Source organism: Gracilinanus agilis, chromosome 3, assembly GCF_016433145.1.
Source record: "Gracilinanus agilis isolate LMUSP501 chromosome 3, AgileGrace, whole genome shotgun sequence".
Classification (NCBI taxonomy): Eukaryota; Metazoa; Chordata; class Mammalia; order Didelphimorphia; family Didelphidae; genus Gracilinanus; species Gracilinanus agilis.
Window position 1 is genome coordinate 164,966,009 of NC_058132.1, and position 27,267 is coordinate 164,993,275.

The 27,267-nt window shown below is 41.4% G+C and overlaps 1 protein-coding gene across 1 annotated transcript in view; it reads right to left on the reverse strand.

Annotated features, from left to right (window-relative positions):
* The window catches only part of SLC37A2 (solute carrier family 37 member 2), a 33,725-nt gene extending 7,210 nt beyond the window's left edge, over positions 1-26,515 (reverse strand). The window contains exons 1-6 of the mRNA XM_044666186.1: positions 26,438-26,515; positions 3,480-3,561; positions 2,944-3,028; positions 1,213-1,291; positions 528-663; positions 136-212 (exon numbers count right to left, since the gene is read on the reverse strand). Coding sequence (XP_044522121.1) covers positions 136-212; positions 528-663; positions 1,213-1,291; positions 2,944-3,028; positions 3,480-3,561; positions 26,438-26,496 — 518 coding nt within the window. The 5' untranslated portion in view covers positions 26,497-26,515. The remainder of the gene's footprint in view (positions 1-135; positions 213-527; positions 664-1,212; positions 1,292-2,943; positions 3,029-3,479; positions 3,562-26,437) is intronic.
* Between the last annotated feature and the right edge of the window lie 752 nt (positions 26,516-27,267).

Below are 27,267 nucleotides of genomic sequence, written 5' to 3' on the forward strand. Positions count from 1 at the left end.
TCTCTCTCTCTCTCTCTCTCTCTCTCTCTCTCTCTCTCTCTCTCTCTCTCTCTCTCTCTTCTAAAAACCCTCCTCCATTAAGACAATTCCCATTTCCTCTTCCCTCCTTCCCTCTTCCCCCATGCGCATACTCACTTTCCCTTCCCAAACCAGTTACCAACACAGGTCACCACCGATGGCCAGCCTGTGGTCTGTACCAGCCCATTTAAGATCTACAGGAAGAGAAGAGTTAAGGGAACATGTATGATGAGCACAAGTTAACACCAAGGTTCTAGAGTTGAAAAGCATGGAGGGAAACAAAAACTTGGGAATGAAGTTCTATCCATACTACTTAAATGACCTTATAGTTATCCTCCACAGAGCTAAAAACAAACAAAATAAGAAAATCAAATGCCCTTCTGTTCCTATATCCTTCCAATTAGCAATCAAGGAGCAGAGAAAACAAGTTGGACTTGGGGGAATGGAGACAGGGATGGAGGAAGACTTACAACAGGAAAAAGATCTGGGAAAGGGAAGGAAACCCGTACCTGGATAAGCACGTAGTACCATAGTTGATGGATGTTCCAGTAATAACCCAGGCCAAAGAGTGAAGTAAAAATTCCACTCAGCAGCATGCCAGCAAACAGGTAATATCGGAGGGGAAGTCTCTCCCCAAAAATCCCACTGGAGAAAATTAATCATGCAATCTCATAAGAAATTCCAATCACAGCCCAGTCCTGCCACCAAGCCAGAACTCATATCTGGTCTTTTACCCAACTCCACCCACCATTAGGATAGGCTTCCTAAGGAATCTAGAGGTCTAGATTATAACAAAAGGTCTCCCCTGAACATTTATATCCAAATGAAAAAATAATTAATCAAGGACAAAAGAAAGGAAAAGTCACAAAGGGAACAGCCTGTGGTGAACTAGGGGCAACTCTATCTTTTTGTCTAGAGATTAAAAATTATTGGAAAAAAACGAGTCATAAAAAGGCAACCAGAAAGGCAAAATCAGGAAGAGCCCTTGGTCTGGGTAATTTTATCAGTGGGTATTGTTAAGGTTTGATATGCATGTATTTTGGTCTCAACTTTAGCCATACCACCTCCTTTCCCATCTTTGGAGCAAACACTTAAAATAAATGCATCATAATTGTTAAGAGTAAGATCTTAAAATCAAGGAAAATTGTCCTGATACATTTTATGCTAAGGATGGCTCAGTCTCTCCCTTAATACCTGATGAACATGCCAACAGCATAGGCAACCAAAAAAGCATCATCCACACCTCCCAGCAGTTCCTTGTAGTTGTCCTGATCTGAAAACAAATAAGAAAAATGAATGTCTGCCCAATCGAGTTGCCACAGGATGGGCAGCTCCTCCTAACTCTTTCAGCCACCACACAATACATTTATTAATCAAACATTTATTAAGCATATGTGCCTATATATAGGCAAAGACTTAAATCCCTGCCCTCAAGGAAATTAAATTCTATCCAGAGAGACAATATATACAAACACAAAAACACACACACACACACACTCCAAATACATACAAACACCAAATGGATACAAGGTGATTTTGGAAGGAAAACTCTAGGATTGAGTGGGGCGGAGGGTCAGAAAAAGACTTATGGAGAAAGTAGTACGTGAGCTGAGTCTGGAAGGAAATTAGTGATTCTGAGAGATGACAGTGAATGAGGTTAAGCACTTCAGTCACAGGCAGAGGAGGGAGATGAAGTACCTTGAATGAAGAATCTCTAGAAAGCCACTTTTAGCAGCACTGAACTGTTCACAGAATAAAAAATACATAATAAAGCTGCAAAGGTAGGTCAGGACAGGGTTGTGAAGGGCTTTCAATGCCAAACAGAGGGATTTAGATTTGATCCTGGAGCAAATAGGGAATCACTGGACTTTATTAAATAAGGAAGTGTCATGGTCAAATCTGCCCTTTAGGAAAACAAGTTTGGCAATTGTAGGGATAGATGGTGCAGAGCCAAGTCTTGAAGCTGTGGCACCAACTAAGAGACACCTGAGGTAGTTTGGGGAAAAGGTGATGAAGGTCTTAACAATCGGAGCTGCTTTGTGAGCAAGGAGAAGGTGATCAAAGATCTGGTTAATGAGTGGCTAAGTAGGAATGAAAATGAAGAGTTACAGATGAAAATTTGGAAGATGAGGGACTGACAGAAATAGTGGTGGGTTTAAAAGAAAGAGATGGAAATCTGTTTGCAACAATTTGAATTTGAGATAGCCCCAGGTCATCCAGTTAGAAATGTCCAATAGGCAGTCACTGATGCAAGACCAGAGATCAGAAGAGAGACAAGGCCTAGATAGAGGTTTTGGAGTCATGAGCATAGTGATGGTAATTAAATCTATTTGAGCTGGTGAGGTCACCAAGGCAGAATATTGTAAGAAACGAGAAGGGGGCCCAGAACACTCACAGCTAGGGAGCATATTGTGGATGATGATTCAGCAAAGAAGACCAAGAAGTAGTCAGACAGATGGGAAGAGAACCAAGAAAAAAGGGAGTATCATTACCCAGGGAAAAACCAGTAGCAGAAGTTAATCAGCAGAATCATGCGGCAGCAAGGTCAAAAGAAGATTGAGATAGATAATAAGATATAATGAGCAATCACTGGTGACTTGAACGATGTGTACTACATACAGGACACAGCTAGGTGCTGGGAAAGACACAAAGCTAAGACACATTCCTGTCCTCTTGACAATCACAGTTTATTAGAGGGATAAGATATAAACACAGATAACTGTAATAGCTTCCCTTATGTGATAAGCAAATTGGATAGGTAAAGGACAAAGGGCTAAATCCCAAGCTCTTTCTCTTCTCAAGTGGCCAGTTTTTCATTAGTCATCCCCATCCCCAACCACTCTTCTTACTCATGGCAGACTTTGGGGAAGTATTAAGAGCAGAGAGTGGAAAAAGAAGAGTGGCAAGACAGGACCTGGCTCTTACCAAATGGAGCCCAGTTACACCATGTGGTGCTGTTGGTGTTGTTGTTGGGATTTTCTAGCTCTGAACAGTTTCGATGCAGCTGACTCTGGAGAAGCAAAGGATTAGCTTGAGAATCATTCCCACCCAGAAGGAGGTCCATCAGCAACAGAATACGGAGCCTCCTTCATCTCAGAGCCTAATCCCCACCTGGTTCGATTCTCAATCCTAACTCCCACTCAAAACATACAGCTCCTCCCTGCTCCCCTTTCCACATGAGGTTTCCTGGTCTCTTGTGCCTCCACCTCTCATGCAAGGTATGTGCACATGAAAAGTGAGGCAAGGGGAGCTGTGGAGAAAAGGACCTAGGGGGAAGTTGGGGGGGGGGGTGTTACTTCCCTTCCCAAGAGAAGAAAACATCTGCCAGATACCTGAGAATGTATAAGAACCTGTCTTTCAGGCTTTGGGGAGCATAGCCTGCTAGCTGGGGATATTCCCAGCACAGGATGTTTCTTCTCTCAAGTCATTCCAGTCATTCCCGGGCTTTTCCCCAGCCTCACCTTGACAATGCTGATTGGCTTCCTAGACATGTGGTAACAGGTGTAAATGAGAAAAGTAAGGACCAGAATGAGGCCCCGGTACCTGTAACAGAGCAGGACAGTCATCTTAGTCAACAGAAAGCAACAGCTACTGGCCACACTGACCCACCAGGATCCACAGGACCAGGAATCAAGACCCTCACACACAATTCCATTCCTTAATCACCTTCTGCAGTTTGTCATGTGGTTCCCCAACATAATGTTGTTGGGGGTAAAGAGCAACTTAGTCTAGAAATTCACAGAAGCAAATCAAAACATCTGGGAATATTGAGCTGGAACTCCAAAAAGGCAAGAGGGGAGCCCGAATGTCCATTATTACTTCTAGAGAGGGGGGACTCAAGAGTTGGGCGGGGAGATGAGCCAGCCATACCAGACTTCAACTGTTTTACAAAGTGATAATCATCAAAACCATCTGGTACTGGCTAAGAAATCGAGTGGTAGATCACTGGAATAGATTGAGTATATGATACACAGAAGGTAACAAACTATCGTAATGTTTATATGGTTGTATCTGATAACCTCAAAGCTGCCAGCTTTTGGGGCAAGAACCACTGGGAAACATGGAAAGCAGTTTGGCAGAAACTAGGTATAGACCAATATAAATAGGATAACTTCTGTTACTTGATAAGTGCATTGGATAGGTAAAGGACAAAGGGCTAAATCCCAAGCTCTTTCTCTTCCCAAGTGGCCAGTTTTTCATTAGTCATCCCCATCCCCATCCACTCCTCTTACTCAAGGCAGACTTTGGGGAAATATTCAGAGTAGAGAGTGGGGTAAGAAGAGTGGCAAGAAAGGGTCTGGCTCTTACCAAATGGAGCCCAGTTACACCATGTGGTGCTATTGGCACACTTGTAGAAATATATATATACCAAGTATATACCAAGACAAGGTCCAAATGGGTACATTATTTAGACCTAAAGGGTACTATCTTAAGCAAATTAAGGAAGCATGGAATAGCTTACGGGTCAATTCTATAAATAAGGGAAGAATCTATGACCAAACAAGAGATAGAGAGCATTACAGGATATAAAATGGATAATTTTGATTGCAGTCAATTTAAGCTTTTAAACAAACAAAAACAATGTAGACAAGATTAGAATGAAAGCAGAAAATTGGAAGAAAATGTTTATAGCAAGTTTCTCTGACAAAAGCCAATATTTTTAAGTATCTGAGTCATTCCTTAATTGATAGTGAAAGGATAAGAAGAGGCAATTTTAAGATGAAGAAATTAAAGCAATCTATAGTTATTTTTTTGAAAACATTCTCTAAATCACTATTGATGAGAGAAATACAAATTAAAATAACTCTGAGGTACCACCCCACACTTATCAGATTTGATAAAATGACAAAAAAGGAAAAGGATAAATGCTAGAGGCAATGTGGAAAAATAGGGATACTAATTCACTGTTGATGGAGTTGTGAACTGATCTAACCATTCTGGAGAACAATTTGGAACTATTCCCAAGGGGCTATAAAACTGTATACCCTTTGACCTAGCAATATCACAACTAGGCTTGTGTCCCAAAGAAATCAAAGAAAAAGGAAAAGGGCTTATCTGAACAAACATATTTATAGCAGCTCTTTATGTGGTAGCAAAGAATTGAAAATTTAGGAGGTGCTAATCAATTGGGGAATGGATGAACAAGTTGTGGTTTATGATTGTAATGGAGTACTATTGTGTTGTAAGAAACGATGAGCAGGATGATTTCAGAAAAACCTGGAAAAACTTACATGAACTGAGGCAAAGTAAGCAGAACCAGGTGAACATTGTATGAAGTAACAGCAATTTTGTACCATGATCAACTATGAATAGCAGGTACTTCAGCAGTACAAAGATCTAAGACAATTCCAAAGGACTTATGATAAAAAAAAATGCTATCCACCTCCAGAGAAAGAATGGATGGAGTCTAAATAAAGATCAAAGTGTACTGTTTTTTTACCTTTTTTTTTGGTCTATGTTATCTTTTACAACATGACTAGTAAGGAAATATGTTTTGCATAATTGCACATTTATAACCTATATAACCTATATGAAATTCCTTGCCTTCTCCCTGAGAGAAGAGGGAAGGGAGAAAGAGAATTTGGAACTCAATTTTTTAAAAACTAACGTTAAAAAAATTTTTTTACATGTAATTGGGGAAAATTTTTTTCAAGAGTTAAGCGGGGGAGGGGAAGGATAATAGCCAATAGGGCCCCCAAAGAGACCAACTGCTACTCCATCCCCCAATTATATAATACCTCTCAGTAGGGCTGACCCAAAGTTATCACCATGGATCAAGAACCCTTCCTGCCCCTCCCTTATGCTAGATCCTTTCCACTGTCTCTTTTCTTTGTTTAATAGAGGAAATAACCTGGGTTTGCCTTTATAAAAGCAGCTTAGAAAAGCAGATGTGGGATTATTTCATAGCCTAGTCCTGAGGAAAAAAGAGAAAGGCTCCCAGATCATCAAAGGAAGACTTCCCTCAAGAGGCATGGAGACAGAATGAATTCTATAGACTATTTTCTCCAGTACTATACTCCATAACTTTTCCCCCTTATACCCTTTGGTTGGGACTATTTTCTAGGGCAGGTTTCTTGTGCCTAACTATGTGCCCAAACTAGCCCTTTATCTGAATCAAAGTCACTTTTTGGGATTATGAATCTATAGCTGGAAGGAACCTGAGAGGTTAACTTGTTTAACCTAATCAATTATTTAAGTAACTTGTCCAAAGTCACATTGGTGTCACACAGAGGTAGAGGTGGGATTTGAACTCAGGTCCTCAAAAATTCAACACTTTTCCTACTGTACTATGTTGTCTCCTTACTCTTCTCCTCTGTTCATGCAGAGTTCTCCAGAAACCAAGGTTCAGAGAGGGAAGAGAGTCCTAGAATGGGTAAAGCACAGAAAAGTGCCAGGGTCCTACATAATTCTGACTTGCCTTGCCTTCAAAGACTTTTCCTCTTTCCATCTGTGGCTCATGGTACACGACAGAGCCCTATATTCTCTTAATCAGGTGCACCAGCTGGGGATGGAAAGAAATCTGTTCAAAGTTTCCACATCACCCTCTTGCCCCAAATCCCTCCTATGATCTTGGGGAGTGGAATTCGGCTCCCTGTTTCTGAGTCATTATCTACTTCCCTAACAGGGCTGGAACAACAGGAAGGCAGAGAAGTGGCAGAGAAAGAGCTTCCACCTTATGATGGATGGTCTGCCTCCCAAAAGGAGCAATGTCCCCAAGAGAAGGAACATTCTTAAGGACAAGAACGATAAGCAGAAGGGGAAAAGAAATAGTAACAAGCTTTTATAAAAAGCCTTTTCTGAAATGGGTAAAGTATGGGAGGAGAGAGATGTCCCTTTGGAGTCCCTTCTATGATTATAAAAAAACCAGAAGAGAGCCCCATAGATTTTACTCCTGCCATAGAAAATACCCCTGCATCAAAACAGGACTCCATTCCCCCTATCTTATCAGCAGTAGTGAACCCCCAACTCCGAAGAAGGAACAAGGCATCTCAAAGAAGCCCTTATTACTGTCTGTGGTGTCAGGCCTTCATTATTTCAAGCTTATACTACATAGTCAGACAAAGTATTTCTTCAGCACTTGCTATTCGCTAATCTGAGCTAATTTCTTAAAATAGCCTCCTAGCTGGTGTTCCAGGCTCTAGTCTTACCCCCTCCCAATTTTCTGGCAGACCTGCCTCTTCACAGGGTAATCAACCATGTAAATCACTTAACCTCTCCCCACCTCAGTTTCCTCATCTACCTTGAACTTAAAAGGAAAGTACTTTGTAAACATTAATGCAATTACCATAATATTAGGGATGTTAACATCACCATAATAATAACGATAATTATTATTACTGCCATAGGATGAAGTCCAAGATCCTTAGCCTAGTATGCAAAGTCCTCCAAATCTGACTCCTACTTACCTCTCCAGCCTTATCTTCTCCTAATCTTGTACAAAACACCCATTTCCCCTCCCTCAAGTGAACTCTCTGCTCTTTGTCTCCCAGGGAAGCCTGTGCCCAGTGTCTCTGAGACCTCTGCCCTCTGATCACCCCTTTGTTATCATCCTACCCCTGCTTCAGGACACCTAGCTCAAATCCCACCTTATCCATGAAGCTTGAAGTTTGCCCACAGTAAGACTTTCCTTTTCTGAATTTTCAATCGCATTTATTGTTCATTCATTCATCTGGTATTTCTCAGAAGGCTAAACTTGCATCTTTCTTTTCTCCACTTTTATAAGCCCCACCAGGGCAAGAATTCCCTTTTATGCTCAGGATGGCCAGCCCCTTGGCATCCCTTTCTCCCAGGAGAGAGCCCAGCATATGCAATGAGTATACAATGAGAAGGGAGAGTTGGGCACAGATCTGAGTCCTAAAGAACCCAAACTAGGAGAAGGGGGGTCAAGGAGAGCAAAGGTCATGACCACAGTTGCCCTAAGAATCTAAGAAGGGGAGCAGTGGATAGAGCCAGACCTGGAAGGGAGGTCCTGGGTTTGAGTGTGGTCTCAGATACTTTCTATCTAGGAGACCCTGGGCAAGTCACTTAACTCCAATTACTTAGCCCTGACTGTTCTCCCTTGGAATTGATACTTAGTATTGATTTTCATATAGAAGTGAAGGGTTTAAAAAAATCTGACAGGGAGGAAATTATGATATGATGAAGAAATCTTCTATCTTAGAATCAGGAATGATTTGGCTTTGAATCTTGCTCCCAGCACTCAGTAGCTGTGTGACCATGGACAAGGTATCCCTGTTTGAATCTCAGTTTCTTCAGCTCCCCATTTCACAGGGTTGTTGTGAAGAAAGCATTTGGTAAACTCTATAGGACTTTATACATCACACACACACACACATATATGTATGTATGTATGGTACCTCAGATTTAGTGGGTTCAAAACTGAGCCTTTTATCTTCCTTCTCCCACAAAAAAAAAAAACCCTGCCTTTCCTCCTAACTTCCCTCTTTCTATGGAACCATCACCTTCGCAGTTACCCACAACTTTCTCCCCTTATGTAAGAATGTTGTGAATTACTTAGAACAAACAATAATTTTGTGCGGTTTCATTTTATGACAGTAACAGTCATCTAGATGTATGTGCTTCTACTGATTCTGGGCAGATTCAGGTTTGATCTTGAACAGCCGAAAACTGGATCGAGCCAGTTTCTTAAATTTCTCAGCTTTCTTTCCAATCCTAGCATCTACAGAAGGCCTTTCCTGGTTCCCTGAACTACTAATGCCTTTCTTTCTGAGATTACCTTCTAACAGCACAGTACATATCTTTTATGTATCTTGTCATTTATATGTTGTCCTTTCCCATCCTATCTCCATTATGATATACTTTCCTTGGGGGCTGAGACTCTTTTTGTTGATTCTTTGTATGCAGAGAACAAAGTGCCCAACATATAAATGCAGGTTGACTGAATTTCTAGTTCCTTTCCCACATACTTCAAATACTAGACATTTATCATATTCCTCCTGAGTTGTCTCTTCTCCTAACTAAATCCCAAATTCTTTTAAGTGATTCTCAAAAAACATAGGTTCAAGGCCTTTGACCATCCTAGCTGCCCTACTCTGGACACTCTTCAGTTTATTGATGGCTTCCAAAAAATGAAACCTAGACAAATTCCATACAACTAAAATTAGAAGGGAAACAGGTTAATTGGGGAAAATAATCTTTGCAATAAGTTTCTTTGATGTTTCTTTTCTAAAATATAAGGCACTGAAATTATGCATACTCTTTGAACTAGCAATACCCCTACTAATCACTATTACCACCAAAGAGAGGAAAGATACAAGGAAAGGAACCACAGGTACACAAATATTTATAACAGTCCTTTTTGTTGTAGCAAAGATCTGAAAACAAAGTATGTGCCATCGAATGGGAGAATGGCTGAACAAATTAGGTTCTATGAATATAATGGAATATTACAATGTTAAAAGTAATGATGATTGGGAAACTCAGAGGACCATGGGAAGACTTCTATGAATTGAAGTAGACAGAAGTAAGTAGAACCAGGAGAATGATTTATACAATTAAAATAATGTAAAGGAAAATAACTTGGAAAAATTCAAGTATTGGGGGCAGCTGGGTGGCTCAATGCATTGAGAGCCAGGCCTAGAGACAGGAGGTCCTAGGTTCAGAACTGGCTCAGACACTTCTTAGCGATATGACCCTGGGAAGTCACTTGACCCTCATTGTTTAGCCCTTACCATTCTTCTGCCTTGGAACCAATACACAGTATTGATTCTAAGATGGAAGGTAAGGGTTTGAAAAAAAAATTAAGTATTCTGATTTATACAATGATTAATCACAACTCTAGAAGGCTGAAGATGAAGCATGCTTTTCATTTCCTTGTAGAAAAGTGATAACTAGAAATATAGAATGGGGCGTACATATTAAATCATATCAATATATAAATTCGTCTTGCTTGACCATACTCATTTGTTAGAAGGGCTTTTATTTTGACATAAAAGTGAACAAAGATATTGGGCTTATGTAAGAAAACATAAAAAAGGAGTCAAACAAAAACCATTTATTAAGTGCCTACTATGTACCAAGGAGTACCTTAAGTTCTGTGAATACAAAGAAGAAGGAAAAACAGTCCTTGTCCTCAAGGAGCTAACATTCTAATGGTGAGGTGACAACATGTAAACAACTGTTAGAACAAAATACATGCAAGATAAATAGGACATGACATCAGAAGGAAACTAACAGTAAGGACTAGGAAAGGCTTCCTTCAGAAAAGGGCATTTTAGCTGAAACTTAAAGGAAACCAGAGAAGGTAAGGTGGGAAAGGCAAAGTGAAGAGACGGATGAAGTATCTTGCAAACCCGTAGGTAGGGCCCCAAATGTATGCTTGCTAATTGAACTGATGACGATATGCTCTGGATCCCCACCAAATGGCACCTGGTCTGGTACCAGAATGGCAATCAGGCCCCCATTCTAGAATTCCAACGGAAGGCCTCATACTGCCTCCTATTCACTTTGCTCCAAAGTCTAAGCTGGTCTCCCCCAAGGAAAGGGGAGTCCAGCTGGGGTACCTGGCTTGTCTCCTTGGAGGGCCACTTGGGAAAGGGAAAATGCAGTCCAATGGGACAGACATATGAAGAGGGTTAAAAGACCTTAAAGAGAGATTTGTTTTCTGCTAACAAGCTGTAAGAATTTAGATGAGCCTCATCACCTCCCAGTGTTAGAGATGATCATGTAAGAATCAGATGAGAGATGATATTGGATGTGAACATAGTTTTAAAAGTTAAAATAGCTGGGCACGATGATACATGCCTATAATCTTTGCTCCTAGAGAAGACGAAGGCTGGCGGATCACTTTGGGAATTCTGAGCTGCACAGTAGGCTGAAGCCCATTGGGTGTCTGTACTGTCTGACACCAAAATGGCAAGCCCACAAGAGCAGAAGTTGGGAGAGGAACCATTAGGCTTGCTTAAGGAGGGGCAAACCAGCCCAGGTTGGAAATGGAGAAAGTGGAAACTTCCATGACAAATGGCAGTGGGACTGGGCTGTGAGGAGCCACTGCACTTGCATCTGGGTGAAATAAAGAGACCTAGTCTCAAAAAAAGAAAAAAATACATAATTATATTATGTAGCTATGGGATATAGTACTACATTAATACATAATCATTCAGTCAATAAACATTTCTTAAGCGCCTCCAGTGTGCCAAACACCATGTGCTAAGCATTAGAGTTATAAAGATAGTAAAGAATGGTCCCTGCTCTTAAGGAGGTCACAGTCTAATGGGGGAGACAACATGCAAACGGTTATGTCCAAACGAGCTATGTACAAGATCATTGGAAATAAATCGACAGAGGGAAAGCACTGCAATTGAAGGGCATCAAGAAAGGCTTTCAGTAGAAGCTGAGATTTTACCTGGGGCTAGAAGGAAGCCAGGAGGCAGAAAGGAGGAAGAGCATTCAGTACATAGAACACAGTCAATGAAACTGTCTGGAATTAGAAGGTGGAGAGTCTTTTTTTTTTTTTAAATTTTTATTTAATTGATTAATTAAGAAAAATTTTCCATGGTTACATTATTCATGTTCTTTCTCTCCCCCTCCCGTAGCCAACACACAATTCCACTGGGTTTTACATGTGTCATTCATCAGGACCTATTTCCATATTATTGATATTTGCACTAGGGTGATCATTTTAGAGTCTACATCTCCAATCATATCCCCATCGGTCCATGTGATCAAGCAGTTGTTTTTTCTTCTGTGTTTCTGCTCCCGCAGTTCTTTCTCTGGATGTGGATAGCATTCTTTCTCATAAGTCCCTCAGAATTGTCCTAGATTATTGCATTACTACTAGTAGAAAAGTCCATTTCATTCAATTGTGCCACAGTGTATCAGTCTCTGTGTATGAGGTTCTCCTGGTTCTGTTCCTTTTGCTCTACATCAATTCCTGGAGGTCATTCCAGTTCACATGGAATTCCTCCAGTTCACATGGAATTCCTCCAGTTCATTATCCCTTTGAGCACAATAGTATTCCATCACCAACAGATATGTTCAGCCGTTCCCCAGTTGAAGGACATTCCCTCGTTTTCCAGTTTTTTGCCACCACAAAGAGTGCAGCTATAAATATTTTTGTACAAGTCTTTTTCCTTATTATCTCTTTGGGGTACAAACCCAACAGTGGTATGGCTGGATCAAAGGGCAGACAGTCTTTCATAACCCTTTGGGCATAGTTCCATGGTTGGATCAATTCACAACTGAAGGGGGAGAGTCTTGTTCAAGAAATGTTAAGGAAATCAGTATAGGACTATTTCTTAATATTATCCTAGCCTCATCATAGTAGATGTAGAAGGGATTTCAGCAGACATCTAGTCTAGCACCTTAAATTTACAAATGAGGAAACTGAGGCCCACATCTGCAAAATGAAATTAGACTCAATGGCCTCTCAATGGGCCCTACCAGCTCTAAATATATGTTCTTATGACACCAGAGATGTTAAGTGACTTGCTTAAGGTGAGATTAAGTATCAGAGGTGAACTTGAACCCAGGTCCTGACTCCAGGGTCTATGTTCTTTCCATTGTATTACTTATGTCAGACTTATGTCAGCTGAATTGAGCCTAGCTAGCCCATTATCTAAGAGTCCTTCAGAAAGGACAAATTATATATTTTTTTTCTCCTAGGTTTGTCCCTGCTGATCCTGAATTTCACCTGGATTCACCTGAATCTTTCTAGTGAAGGAGCCTTTACTCAACTTTGATCTCTCCATATTCCTGGTCCATTACTTCTCCAATATAAGCTTTATTATATCTTCAATGAGTTAAAATGGAGAACAAAGTCTTAGTGTCTTTATCATCAGTGAGGAAACATTTATTAGATACCTCCTATGTCTATAACCATGAATCAGGAAAGACAAAAATTTGGATAAGGACTAGTTCCTGCTTTCATGGGGTTTATAGTCCACATAGGGACAAAAGATACAAAGGAGAGCAATTATATTATGCAATCGTACATTGTATACTAGCTAGATGCAAAACAAAACAGTGCCAGATTGGACTTTCATTTGATTTCTTCTATTCCTACACTGTAGGAGAAGTTTATCCCAGATACTGATTCCTCTTCCCAAATTCTCCTCCCATAACCCCAGTCACCAGGTTTTCTTCCACCTCAGTATAGATTTTCGACCATCCCTCCCTCCTACATATCCAGATTCCATTACAGCCCTCCATTCTCCCCTCTCTTTGATTTCCTCTTCCCTCCTGGTCCTAAATAGGGTGATCTGAGGAGGCTCTAAAGGCAGAGAGCACAGGGAAGCTTGGTGTCCTCATTCCACACACATTGATGTCCACTGACTTTAGGACAGAAGGACTACCTCCTTCGTTTGGCACTGCCCAAGGAGCCTTAGCATTCTTTTCTACATTAATTTCTCTTAGGAGGCCAGAATTCGAGGACAGTTACCTAGAGGTTTCCTATATCTAATGTTATTGAGAGCTCTATCTCTTCTCTCCTGAGAATGTCAAGATCCATACTTTTGACAAATAAGTCTATAATCAGTGTTGACTGACTGATTCATCACCATCTCCATCATACCAGGAGCAATAGGGCCAGCCATAAACCTTGATACCAGTGTTTATTGTTGGTAGGGTTTACTACAACATGAGATATAGTCAAAACCAAGTGGTACAGACCACTCAGGAGTTAGGACCTCCCTTAGAACACCATAACAAGATTAAAGGAGCATAGGGTATCCTAGAGTATTAGGGTTCAAATCCTGCCTCTGCTACTTATATGTAACCTTAGCAGGGGATGCTGGTGTCAGCTCAGAAGAGAGCTAATTGTTAAGATTTCAGTGTGATGATTTACACCTCTGAAACAGCAAAAGCTACCAATTAGGGTTTTTTTTTTAATTTTTGTTGATCCTTTAAATTTTGAAAATATTGGGTAAAATGTTAATAATGCAGACTATATGTACATTTCTGTCCCTAAGAGAGATGGTTGTTAAACATTTACCAGCATATCCCTAGATCTTAGGTAAATCACTTTACTTTTCTGGGCATAATCTCCAAAGTCCCTTCCAGCTCTAGATCCTAGGACCCCCACCTGTACTCCCCCCCCCCCCCCGCTTCAGAACCTCACATCCAAGACAAGCTTCAATGTGACCTGAAGCCTCATGATTACACATGCTTTGTAACTGGGTCTCTCACATTCCTTTCTGATCCTTAAGATTCCTTGTCTGACATCATGATTGCTCTCCTAGGAATTTAGAAATCTGGAAGCTAGAAAGAAACATGGAAATAAGCTCATTTAGTTCCCCCATTTATGAATATGGAAACTAAAATCCAGTGAGTCTTAGGGATTCGCAACAGGGTAGGTCATACCAAATAAATTGCAAAGCTAAGCTAAGAAACCAGATCTCCTAATCATGCATGAACGTTCTTCTCATTCCTTCATTCCTGCTCTAAAAACCAGGCCATGTGAAGGGAGAGGGGTTAAGATGTGGAGGATAAAGGGTGGGCCTGAAAAGAGGTCTCGGTCAGCCTGGAGATAAGGAATGAAAACTGGGTCAGAGTACGGACACTAGCTATTAAACTGGCCGTCCAACTCCTAGGAAGTACAGCTAACTGCCCCTCTAGCAAATGGAAGCATCCGTGGGTTTTGCTTCTGTATTGGCTCCCCCAAAATGTCAAAGTAAAGAAGAATTCCAAATACAGACAACCATGGGTTAGCAGTCTGCTACAGGCCTGCCAAGAAAAGTGGGAAGGTTGTCCAGCATCCACTGAGTTCTTCCCGAGGGGAGGGCTGGGGGCCTGAGAGTGCCAAGACCATTAGTAGGCTAAGTAAAACCCATGACCCACAGGGCTTTGTAAGCAGGAATTGACACCTTATCTCCTCCCCTCACCCCAACTTGAAGCTAAATGTTATTGAATAACCCAGTCAGATATGGAGCTAAATCAGTTGTTTACAAATTATAAGCTGCCAATCCAACTTCCTAGCTCAAGAAATGAAATCATTTTTATTATTCCGCTTAAGACTTTGCACTAGAAATCTTTCCAGAGTTAGGAGAAGGGGAGCAATTTATCTAGGAGGAACAGCCGAGAGGAGACCTTGATCCCAGGAGATTAGGGAGGTAGGAAGTGGGAGGGGAGAACAGATCCAGTCATCCCAGGTCCTGGGCAAGCTAAGTTGGCTCTTGATGCTGGTTTCCTTAACCACCCACTACTGTCACCCAGTCAGCTCAGCTGGTATGTCAAGTCAAATCTTCCTTCCTTCTTCTAGGGACATTCTTGCCGTAGTCCTCCCAAGCCACCTGGCAGCCAGGAGCGTCCACCCTGCTGGAGAGTAAAGAGTCTGGGGCCAGCTGCCGCCCGGGAGGCCCACTCCTCTAGTCCCTAGCCGTGGGGGCTGGATTCCCAGCAGGGGTAAATATGGCTGCAGGTGACTTGGGCAAGTGCCAGAGAGGAAATTAACTGTGTGGTCTGTTCCTGGGTGCACCTTTTCCAGGAGTCAGCAGTTCTAAAAACTAGAAAGAAGAGGTACAAGGCTGAACTTTGATAAAGCTTTGCTTACTAAGTAAGCCCCAGGCAGCCAGGATAGCTTCCTAAAGGGACCTTCTGGGGATGGCAAAAAACGGTAGCACAGACTACAGCAAACCCTGGAAGATGAGCAGAATTCAATGTCCAGCCTTTAACTCACCAGGACAATAAGGTGGAAAGCAAATTGGATTCAGAGTCTCAATCCAGGCTTTGTGACTTAGGAGCTGCATGGCCTTGGGCCTCAGTTTCCTCATCAAGAAGATGAGTGCTTTGGACTAGATCACCTCTAAAGTCTCTTCCAATTCAAAAATCTTACGTTCTTAAAATGATTCTTCTAAGGCCCGGCCGGACAAGGACTGAAAAGGCAGCCCTGATAAAAGATACGAGACCTTTCTTGGACAATCAGCCCATGCTCAGTCACCTTTTCTCTTTTCCCAGGAAGAATCTTGTGTCTGGTCTATTCCTATGGCATACAGAACGAGACTAGAGACAACCACAGGTTTTAACCCTGAACATATCCTTTCCCAGGAAAATCCTATAAACTATAATAAAAGAAAAACCAGTATTCTCTTAGGTAGGTTCAGGGGAAAGCAAGAAAAATAATCACAATAACAATAGTAACAGCTAGAATTTATGCAGAGTTTTATTTATTATTTTTCCATTTTATAGATGAGCAAACCAAAGCAGGCCTAGAGGTCAAGTGATTTGCTCAAGGGCGTGTAACTAGTAAGTGTCTCAGGCAAGATCTGAATTTCTGTCTTCCTAATTCCAAGTCCTGCACTCATAGCCATCGTACCAGCAATGAGGAAAAGTTTGAAAAACTAGGATAATTATTTTGACTAAAGAAGGGAAAGGCTGAGCTGGAGGGAATCTGAATCATGAGCTGTCTGTGCCTAGTAAGGACCATCATAAAGACATAACCAACTACATTCCATTTCCAAAATGAAAGGACTTTGGCTGAAGCTTCAGCGTGAGGATTCAATTCAGACAACTGGGAGAACTTATAGACAGTTGGCAGATATAAGAAGTGACAAAGAGACAAAGTCATAGAACCTGTAGAATCTTCAGATGACAGGGTTATATATGGGTTAAAAAGGACTTAAGAGGCTCTCCAGTCCAACTCTCTTATTTCACAGATGGGAGAGTTCCTTTCTGAAGGGTTTTTTAAAATAAGAAACATTTTCACTTCTTTGGGATAATGGAGATATGTCTCTGTCTCAAGGCTAGGGAATATAACATGACTCTCATGATCCCCTCCAGAATTCTGTGGAAATCCAAGCTCTTTATTTTATTGTATTTTAATTTTTTCCATGGTTATATGATTCATGTTTTCTCCCTTCCCTCATCCTTCCTCTCTCCTGGAGTTAACAAGCAATTCCACTGGGAACATATATGGGATATATATATATATATATATGTATATATATATATCACTCCAACCCATTTCCATATTATTCATTTTTGTAAAAAAGCAATCCTTTAAAACCAAAACCCTAAATCACATACCCATATAAACAAGTGATAAATCACATGTTTCCTTCTGGATTTCTTCTCCCATAGTTCTTTCTCTAGATGTGGATAGCATTCCCTCTCATAAGTTCCTCAGAATTGTCCTGGATCGTTGCATTACTTTCAGTAGCAAAGTCAACCACATCTGATTGTCCCACAATGTTACAGTCACTGTGTATAATGTTCTCCTGGTTCTGCTTATTTCACTGTGCATCAGTTCATGGAGGTCTTTCCAGTTCTTATAGAAGCCCATCAATTCATCATTCCTTATAGCACAATAGTATTCCATCACCATCATATACTACAATTTGTTCAGCCATCCCCAATCAAGGGACATCCCCTTAGTTTCCAACTTTTTGCTACCATAAAGAGTGCAGCTATAAATATTTTTGTACAAACAGGTCCTTGCCCAGTTTTGTTTTGTTTTTTACCTCTTTGGGATATAAACCCAGTAGTGGTATTTATTGCTGGATCAAAGGGCATGTATTCTTTTAAAGCCCTTTGGGCATAATTCCAGATTGCCCTCCAGAATGGTTGGGTCAATTCACAATGCCACCAGCAACTTTGCCACATTTTCTTCAACATTTATTATTTCCCTTTCCTGTCATATTGGCCACTCTGCTAGGTGTAAGGTGGTACCTCAGAGTTTTTTTTGATCTGCATTTCTCTAATCAGGAGGGATTTAGAACATTTTTAATATGATTATTGATATTGATATTTGGTTTCTTCATCTGCAAACTGCCTATTTATATCTCTTGACCATTTTTCAATTGGGGGATGATTTGATTTCTTATAAATTTGACTTAGTTCTTTGTATATTTGAGAAATTTAGACCTTTGTCTAAAAAATTTTGTTATAAAATTTTGTTATAAAAATTTTGTTATAAAATTTTTTCCTAGTTCGTTGCTTCTCTTCTAATTTTGGTTGCATTGGTCATGTTTGTACAAAACCTTTTAAATTTAATATAATCAAAATTATTCATTTTACATTTTGTAAATCCAAGCTCTTTAGAAGTTTACTTCTACCTATGTGAGCCTTTTCTCACATCCCAACCTATATACTGTCCACAGACCCTCCTCTGACGATGTAATAGAAAAAGCTCTCAACTCAAGTCAATCAATAATCAACCCACATTTATTAAGCACCTACTGTGTGCCAGACACTGTTTTAAGAAATGGAGATACAATGACAGAAAGAAACAGCTCTAATCCTCAAAAAAGATTAATGGGGGACACAGCATGTACACACACGCATACACACAGAATACCCTCAAAATAAATACAAGCTAGTTTGAGGAGGAAAAGCATTAAAGGCTAGTTTCTAGTTATAGGAAACCAGTATAGCCATATATAAGTCATAGCCTCAGACTCACTGATCTCATCTAAAAATGGGTATATACCTCACAAAATTGCTTTAAAGAAAATATTTTGTCAACCTCAAAGCATGATAGAATTGTATAGTTATCATCATCACTTTTGTTATTTTCATTACCATCATCATTATCCTAGGAAAAAGCTCCTTGAGGACTGTTTGTTTAATTTTTGCCTTTTATTCCCAGTTCTTAACATGATGTCTTGCATATAGTAAGTACTTAGTGTTTGTTGAATTTGATTAAAATCATTATCTGTCCTGAAGAGGGCTCATTCATTCATTCATTCATTCTCATTTATTAAGAACCTCCTACTAAGGCAAAATGACAGATGCCAAAGGAAAGTAACAGCAGCTCTCACCTACCTCCCCTGATGTCCCAGGCCCACCCCAATCTCCCTGGTCCTGGGACTCCTGATCTCTCTTCAGCAATACCCCTACCAGCAGGATTCTCCTCCACCCTCCACCCCTTCCACTCCCACAACAGCAGAGAGAACCATCAACTTGCATGCCCAAAGGAAGACCCCTTTTCCTATAGGGCCATTATAGCTTTTGGAAGGGGCAGGAGAACAAGGTTTGACAGGTCGGAGTATGCCACGTGGTCAACCCTCACCCCCTACTGCTTTCACAACTAGCTGTAGGCCCCAGTCATTGATGTATAAGAATCTCTATGCCAGTGGAATAGAAAACAGGAAGCTGGGGTGGGGGAGGAGAGAGGAAGTCCAGAAGGCAGCTGATGGAAATGATCACGAGAGTGGGGTTGCTAGGGGTGCTGACATGTCTATGAGCCATAATTATCTCCATCAGCCTTTCCATATTTCCACGTGGAAATCTAGCCAAAAGAAGTCCTTCTCTCCTTCCTCTTCAGAGTACCCCATGATTGTGGAACACCTAGATGAAGGAAATCTTTTTTAAAGGAGCACTAGCAAGGCATTATCAACTAGGTAATGCTGTGTCCTGGAAAATTTGGAGTTAAAGGACCTCAGACAAGTCACTTACCCTGTCTGGGCCTCAGTTTCCCCATTTGTAAAATGAGGGAATTGGATCAGATGATAGCTAGAGTCCCCTTCCAGTTATGAATCTATGATCTTGTGACCACAAAAATCAAAGAGGAAACCAGTATGGCCCTTATCTGCTTCCTGTAATATGAAATGAGATTCAGCGCCCCAGCTTTCAGAAAACAGATCCATTTATGTCAACCGCCCAGTCTTGAACTTTTCTTAAGAACAGAGTTAAAATAGGCATTTGCAGTCTCTAGCTATGCCCCTCAGAGCTTTTTCCCTCTTCCCTTTAACGCTCAAGTCAGTGAAATGCTCCCTCTCTCTCCTCCTCCCTCACAGTCATCTTCTGTCTAAACAAACCTTCATACCCTAAGTCCTGTGGTTACAGAAGTTAGTCAAGGCATAGATCAAGCAGACACAAATATCAGCCACACAGATCTTCCCAGGCATCCTCCAGTTCACCCCCAGATGTTGGTGTGGCAGGCAGGCAGGCAGGGAGGCTCAGGATTGATGAATGCCCAGGTCCTCTATTCCTCCCAGACAATGCCTGAGGGGCCACCAATCCCCATCTGGGTACTATGGCTCTCACAGCAGAAACTAGATGCTCCCTAACTCAGGGAACAAAAACATGGAGGATCAGAAACTGTCTATCTGCTCCAGGGGAGCATTATTGGCATACAGAGGATCTCCACATCTCCAGGGAAAATATAACTGGGGAAAGTTTCTTGGAAAGAAGCTTTTGAATGTTAACTCTGACCTTAACTGGATCTAGTGACTCCAGCATAGAGGAGGACAGTCCACAATTATACTCCAACCAATCTTTCTTTCAAGCTTTACTTCTAATACTTCTATAAATTAACCCTAGAAAGGGCACTGAAACCGGACTTCCTGTCCTTCCGGGAACACACCAGCCCTTTCAGTCTCAGGGCTTTGAGGCTTGCTCCTCCTTCTGCTCACCTTCCTGCATCTCACTCCCCTCCAATCAATCACATCTTAATCTCAATTTACTAAAATTCAACTAATCTTCAATAAATGGACTCAGAAGTCAGCAAAGAGGAGTAAAGCCCTCAACTTCCTCAGAATTCCCTTACAGCATGGCCAGAATCATCCTGCTGCTACTTACCCACATTCTCCTTTGTAGAACTTTTATTTAAATGTAACTTTTGCTTCCCCAACTAGAAGGTAACTTTGAAAGCAGGGACAGTGGTCATGTGCATTTCTTTTAACACCTCCTCCCCTGGTTTTGGCACATATTGGATGCCATAAATACTTGTTGAATGAACAAAAGAATAAAATAAAGATGAGAGAGCTAGCTAGTATTTATTTAAATATCTAGGTGTGTAAGGCACTTTACATATGTTACCTTACCACAAATCTGTGAGGTTGGTACTATTATCACCCCCATTTTACAGAAGAGTATACTGAGGCTGTAAGAAGTTAAGGAACTAGTCCATAATAATACAACTTGTAAGTGTCTGAGGCAAAATTCAGACTTAGTTTTTCTCTACTCCCCAAGTCCAAAACTATCCACAGTACCACCTAGCTGGTTCTAGTTGAGTACGTCCCCCCCAAATAACCCCTGGACCAGTGAGGGGCCAAGAAGAGAAGTACCCTTGGCCAGGTTGCTTGCATTTGTATGTGGGAATGAAAGGTAGAGTCATGATATGGAACATTTTCTTGGAGAATTCAAATTTCCATTTACCCTAGGGCTTCTGGATCTTCTTCCTGCCCAAGAAAAGCCATGCCACTAAATAGCTAGGCTCAATCTTCTCTTTACCTTTGTACCTTTTGATCTCAGACCTGCCCTTTAACTTTCCGGCCCTCTTCCAAAATCAACTGTTTTCCTTCCCTTCTCAGGGCAACCCACCCGCCCATGACCTGATAGAGCCATTTACCTGGGAGTAATAAAAAAGAAAGACTGAAAATGCAATATAAAGGAAAATAATGAAAATAGGTGGGGATAAAAGAGATCTAGCACTTTCAGACTTCGAGTTATATTCCAAAGCAGAAATCATGAAAAACATTTGGCATTGGCTTAAAAATAGACAAAGGAACAGTCTATAGACAAAGGAGAGGAAGAAAGGATGAAATTCAATTAACCAAAAAACAAACAATTAATTTAGGAAAAAAATTTCCTATTTGAGACAAACTACTGAAAAAAACCTATAAAGCAATTTGGCAAAAATTAGACAGACCGATATCTTAAACCATATTCCAAAATAAATTATAAACGGATAAGTGACCTTAAATTCAAAGATAATACTCTAAAAATTTAGAAGAGAAGCAAATCAAATACCCTTTATAGCTGCCAGTAGTTCAAACATTTTAAACTAAACACAGGCCAGAAGCCAAGATAAATAATCAATTGCCAAAGATAAACTAGATAGACAACTTTGATTTGATGATACTGAAAAGCTTCTACACAAAATTTAAAGCACCTAGGATAAGAAGGGAAGCAATCAAATGGGGAGGAAAATCCAATAATGGTCTGGTGTCTGAGATATATAGGCAACAGATTATAACTAATCCCAAACACCATTTCCCAGCATATCAATAGTCAAATATTTAAGCAAACAATTAGAACAGCAAACTATTAAGCATCAGAATACTGGGAATCACTAATAAGAGAGATACACATCAAAACCACCCAGAGGCTTAACTTCAAACAAGAGAAAATTAGCAAATTCAGATGGCTAGGGGGCAGCTGGGTAGCTCAGTGGAGTGAGAGTCAGGCCTAGAGACAGGAGGTCCTAGGTTCAAACCTGGCCTCAGCCACTTCCCAGCTGTGTGACCCTGGGCAAGTCACTTGACCCCCATTGCCCACCCTTACCAATCTTCCACCTATGAGACAATACATCGAAGTACAAGGGTTTAAAAAAAAAAATTCAGATGGCAATAGCCAGGAAGAGTCAATGTTGGAAAGGCTGTAGGAAAGCAGGCACACAAGTGCACTATAGATGGGAGCAGGGAATCAATATAAACACTTTGGAAAGTGATTTAGAATTATGCAAATAAAAGGACTAAGAAGCCCATACTCTTTGACCTATAAATTCCAGCACTAGCTTGCCCCCAAAAGATCATTGATAAGAATAAAGTCCCTACACAGGCCAAAATATTTATAGCAGCATTTTTTTGTGATAGGAAAAAACTGAAAGCAATGTAGATGAGCATTGATGAGGGAAAAGGATATAAAAAAAAATTACATGAATTAATGGAATATTCTTCCTTGCTCCTGAAGGGAGTGAGGTGATACAGAGCACTGGGTCTCAAGTAAGGTAGATCTGAGTTTAAATTCAACCTCAAACACTTAGAAGGTATGTGATTTTGGGCAAGTAGCTATGCCTTAGTCTGTCTTAGTTTCCTTAACTGTAACATGGTGATAATAGCAACTACTTCACAAGAGTAGGGGTGTTGTAAAGATCAAATGAGATATTATTTGTAAAGTGCTTAGTACAGTGCCTGGCCCACAGTAAGAATTAGATACCTATTCCCGTCCCCTCTCAGAAAGAAACAACAAATATGACAAATACAGAGAAGAAGGAAAAGATTTACATAATTTTATGCAGATTGAAGCGAGCAGACCTAAGAAAACCAAATACACAATAACTACAAAACTGTAAATGTAAAGAACGACAAAAGAACTAAAAATGAATGTTGCAGAATTACAAAGAACAAGTCTCACTTCAAAGAAGTAATATAATAAGGCTCCACCACCACCACCCCAATTCCTTTGAAGAGCTGGGAGATGCATGGCACATATTTGCAGATTTGTTTAATGTATTACTCAGTTGCTAATTTCCCCCCATTTTTTCCCTTTTAAATGTTATTTGTTAAATGGAATAACATTTTGGTAGTTTGGCAGAGGGAGGGATACTGGGAAATATTTTGGTGATGTAAAAAAAGATATCCATAACAATTTATTTTTTTAAAAAAAGAAAAATGAAATTATTACTCCCTTACTAAGTGCAAAAAAAAAAAAAAAGCAAGCTTAGCAACAGTTTCACAGAGGGCTAACCTCTTTTCTCATCTCTGTCTTCATTTCTGCTTTCTGTCTGACAACTACCCCCTTACACCATAACATTTACTGTGAGAGGACATGGTGTGGAAAAGAGCTCTGAATCTGATGGCAAAGTTTTTGTAGCGAAAACAGCTAAACCTCAGTTTCCTTAAACTAGAAATAACTCTATGCATTGCCTAAATTTAAAAGTGTTTTGAGGGTTCAACTCGGATAATGTGTGTACACTGTATATCATTTTAAAGCCTAATGTAAACTTGAGTTCTGGTGACCCTCCTTTGGCACTATGCAGTATTATCACATATTCTCTTGTACCAGGGTTATGTGCACATGACTAGACAGGAACCGTGTTTATCACTTGCATCTCTCACAGATTCAATGCTGACCTGTATGTGACAGGAGATATTAAATACTTGTGGTTTGATTCTAATCTGTCATTCCTCAGTTTAATAATATACCCCATTCTCCAAATAGCTCAATTCAAATAAATCTTTGTGATTCCTAAAGCTCTCCAGAGAAAGATCCAGTAAAACAACCTTTAAGGATCCTATCCAGAAATCCTTCCTATTCTCTTTCTACCTTAAATCTCCACAGAAGATTATCCCTTCCTTCAAAGGTGAGTCTACGGGGCAGGCTCCCTCTTCAGTATTCTGCCCAAACCAAGGGGGGAAAAGACCAAAGTACATTAGGACCAGCAGGGAACTCCTTTGGTTTAAGATAACTCCACAGCTAGTTTGGAACTAGTGCCTCCTTGCACTGGATTTCAGTTGATCAGAGAGGTAACGTGATTGCTCAATGGTCAAGCTACCCTACATTTGTTTTTACATAAAACTCAGTAAAAGTGTGATTCTCCTAGCAGATTGTCCTCAGTCAGGTTCCTCCAGGAATGGAATTCACTCCCAGTGATCACCCAGAAATAGTGTGGGTTGATGCCTTTTTCTGATCTGCAGACTATGTTGCCAGGGTTTCTTTGGGCCATCTTGGGTCAAGGGGTGAAAAACCAAACCAAATAACAAACAAAATTCCACCTTCCTCCATAGAGGTGGAGGTTGTAGGTCTTATCCTGCAAAAGATCCTTGGGATCAGGGGGGAGGGAGGAAAAGGTCTGGATAGCAATTCCAGGCTCCCAGTGCCACCACACCCAAGTTCCCAAACCCCACAGAATGGGGGTTTCCAAAGGGGCTGGCTGTATGTGCGATCAAAGTCAGGCCTCAATTCAAATATCAGTAATTCAAAGAATTCTATGTACTTCTTTCTAAATTGTAAACTGTCCCCAAAGCAAGATCTAGAATTTATTTTATTTGTCTAGCTATGCTTATGGACTGTTCCCAGATCTGGAACAAAACATTTGTGCACCCTAGAAAACTCTGAAAACTGCATTCCTTTGTGTTACTCTGCATCAGAGGCTTTGAGTTTTCCAATAACAGAGGGAAGTTCTTCAGGACTTCAGTAGCTTCAGGAAATAAATACTTATGGGCTCTGGAGGGTAAATAAAACACTTGCATTCATCCAAAGTGTTGCATCCTAGAGGTGGCTTGTCAGCCACTCACTACTTTTCTGCCTATCCCTCTGACTCCCCAAGAATCAAAATCCTTCTCTGTAATTTGACCATTGGAAGCCTGGCTAATCCTGAGGAGCTTCCCAAGATGGAAATGTATTCAGCTGGTGTGGCTGAGAAATAGGCTCACAAAAACATCCATGGGTTTCCCAGCACATGCTCCTATTACTTGATTCTCATTGCCCAGTCCTTGTTTATACTTCTTTTTTATTAGTTTGTAAATAAAATTTATTGATGCTTTAAAAAAAATTCTAGGAGTCCTTGAAAGATAGTAGTTTCTGCATATATGTTGGCAGGAAAGTCACTACTACCTGCCCAGCCTCAAATAAACAGTGGTAGAAAGGTGCTGAGTAGCTAGGTGGCTCAGTGGATAGAGGGCTGGGCCTGGAGTGAGGAAAACTCATCTTCCTAAGTTCAAATTTAGCATCAGAGCTGTGTGATCCTGGGCAAGTCACTGGACTCTGCCTCAGTTTCCTCATCTGTAAAATGAATTGGAGAAGGAATTGACAAGAAACTTCACATAAAGTCACCAGAGAGTTCCATTACACAGTATAAGAAAGGTGCTGAACTTTGGAGTCAAGAGCAGAAATCCAAATCTTTGCTGCCGGTGTAATTTTGAACAAGTCATTCTCTGAACACTTTCCTCATCTGTAAAACAGGGATTTTTATATCCTATTGACCTTACAGATGAAACCGCTTGGTACACTAGTGAACACCAGCAGATTTCTGGTGGTCGAACAAGGGCAGGATGGATGTCATTTTTTTCAGGAAAGGAGTTTGTCCTTCCCTGTTCCTCCTCCTTCCCATTCACCCCTCACCCCGCCACCACTGGAGCCAAATAATTAAAGAACTGACCAAATGCTGGCAAATTGCTGGTGAAGGCCAAGCGGAGAAGCAGAAGCGACACTCCGAGAGAGAGAGATCTGCCCTCTGTTGGGATGTTCTTGCTTTCTGGTCTAGCTCCTAATAGACAACCGGCTCGGAGAGAGTCGATTCACATCATATCTGCATAGACTTGCCTACTCTTCACCTCCATCTTCTTTCCTCCCCCATAGGACAGTTTTATTCAATCAGCAAAGAATTGGCCAAGCAGAATTCCTGGGACCCCTCTCAAGCACGTCCACTACATACAGTCCGAGTTTCCCAGCCAGCAGGTTCTGAGTCAAAGCTGGCAGCTTAGGTGCTTGGAGATCATCAAACAGAGGAGCTCCTAGATTACCATCATCCCCTCCCAGAGTTTTCACTAGAACATCTACCCGCTCCCAGCAAGCCTGACAAACGCACGGCCCACTCCAGCCCCGGCTCCCACGGCGCGTCTCGGCTGGCCTTGGAGCCGCGCTGTCTGCTTGGGATAGCCGGTCTAGATAGCTATCAAAGGCTAGATCTTCGGAGATTCTCGGGACCGGGGAGGTCACTCCTGGGACAAGACTCTAAGTTACCGGGCTTCGCCGATAGACTGCCTCGAAGACAAGCCCCCCAGCAAGCCCCACTTACCAGCTGTCCCTGGAGAAGGCGCGGAGGAGCCAGATGCCAGGAGCTAGGGAGGTCCTCATGGTGCGCAGCTAAGTAGACAGGCAACTACCCTAAAATGGAAGAAGAGCCGGGAAAGTTTACAGATCCGAGGCTGCCGAGCTGGATTTAAATGCACCGCCGGCTCGGACCGCCCAGAACCCCAAAGCAAGAATCAGCAGACCCTGCCCCCTTGCTCTGTCCCGCCCCTTGATTCCTCCCCTAGGGGCTGGGTCAAGGCCCAACTGCCGCGCCCTAGCCCCAGCACTCTCTGCTTTCATAATTCCCACCCGCACCCCAAACCCTCTCCATCCCTACCTTCTCTCCAGACTGCAGCTAATTCCCTCTGCCCTTACTTTCCCCTTCCTGGCTCTGGGGCCTCTGGACCTCTGAAGTCTGCCCGGTTTCCATCCTAACTGACCCCGACTTCTCCCAATTCCACCCATAGGCTCCCAGACTTGGCTACTGGGAAGCCCCTCGCAGTGAGTCCACCAGCATTCCCTTTCCTGTATTAAAGTGCTTGCTCTGCCGCCGGATCCATGTTCCTGCCCCTTTCCAAATCCTCCCCAGTATCTCCCCAGAAAAGCAAGGCACGGAATGATGCCCAGATGGGACAGAAGAAACTAAGGCTCAGAAACCAGGATTTGAAAAGAGTTGAGTTACGCCACTGATTAAAGAGAGATCAGAATGCCCGGCTTTGCTCTAGTACAAATCATTTAACCAGAGCTGGAAGGGACCACAGAGACTGTCTAGCACGACTTCATCATTTTACAGATAAGGAAACTGAGGCCCAAACAAGTTATTTTATGCCTTCT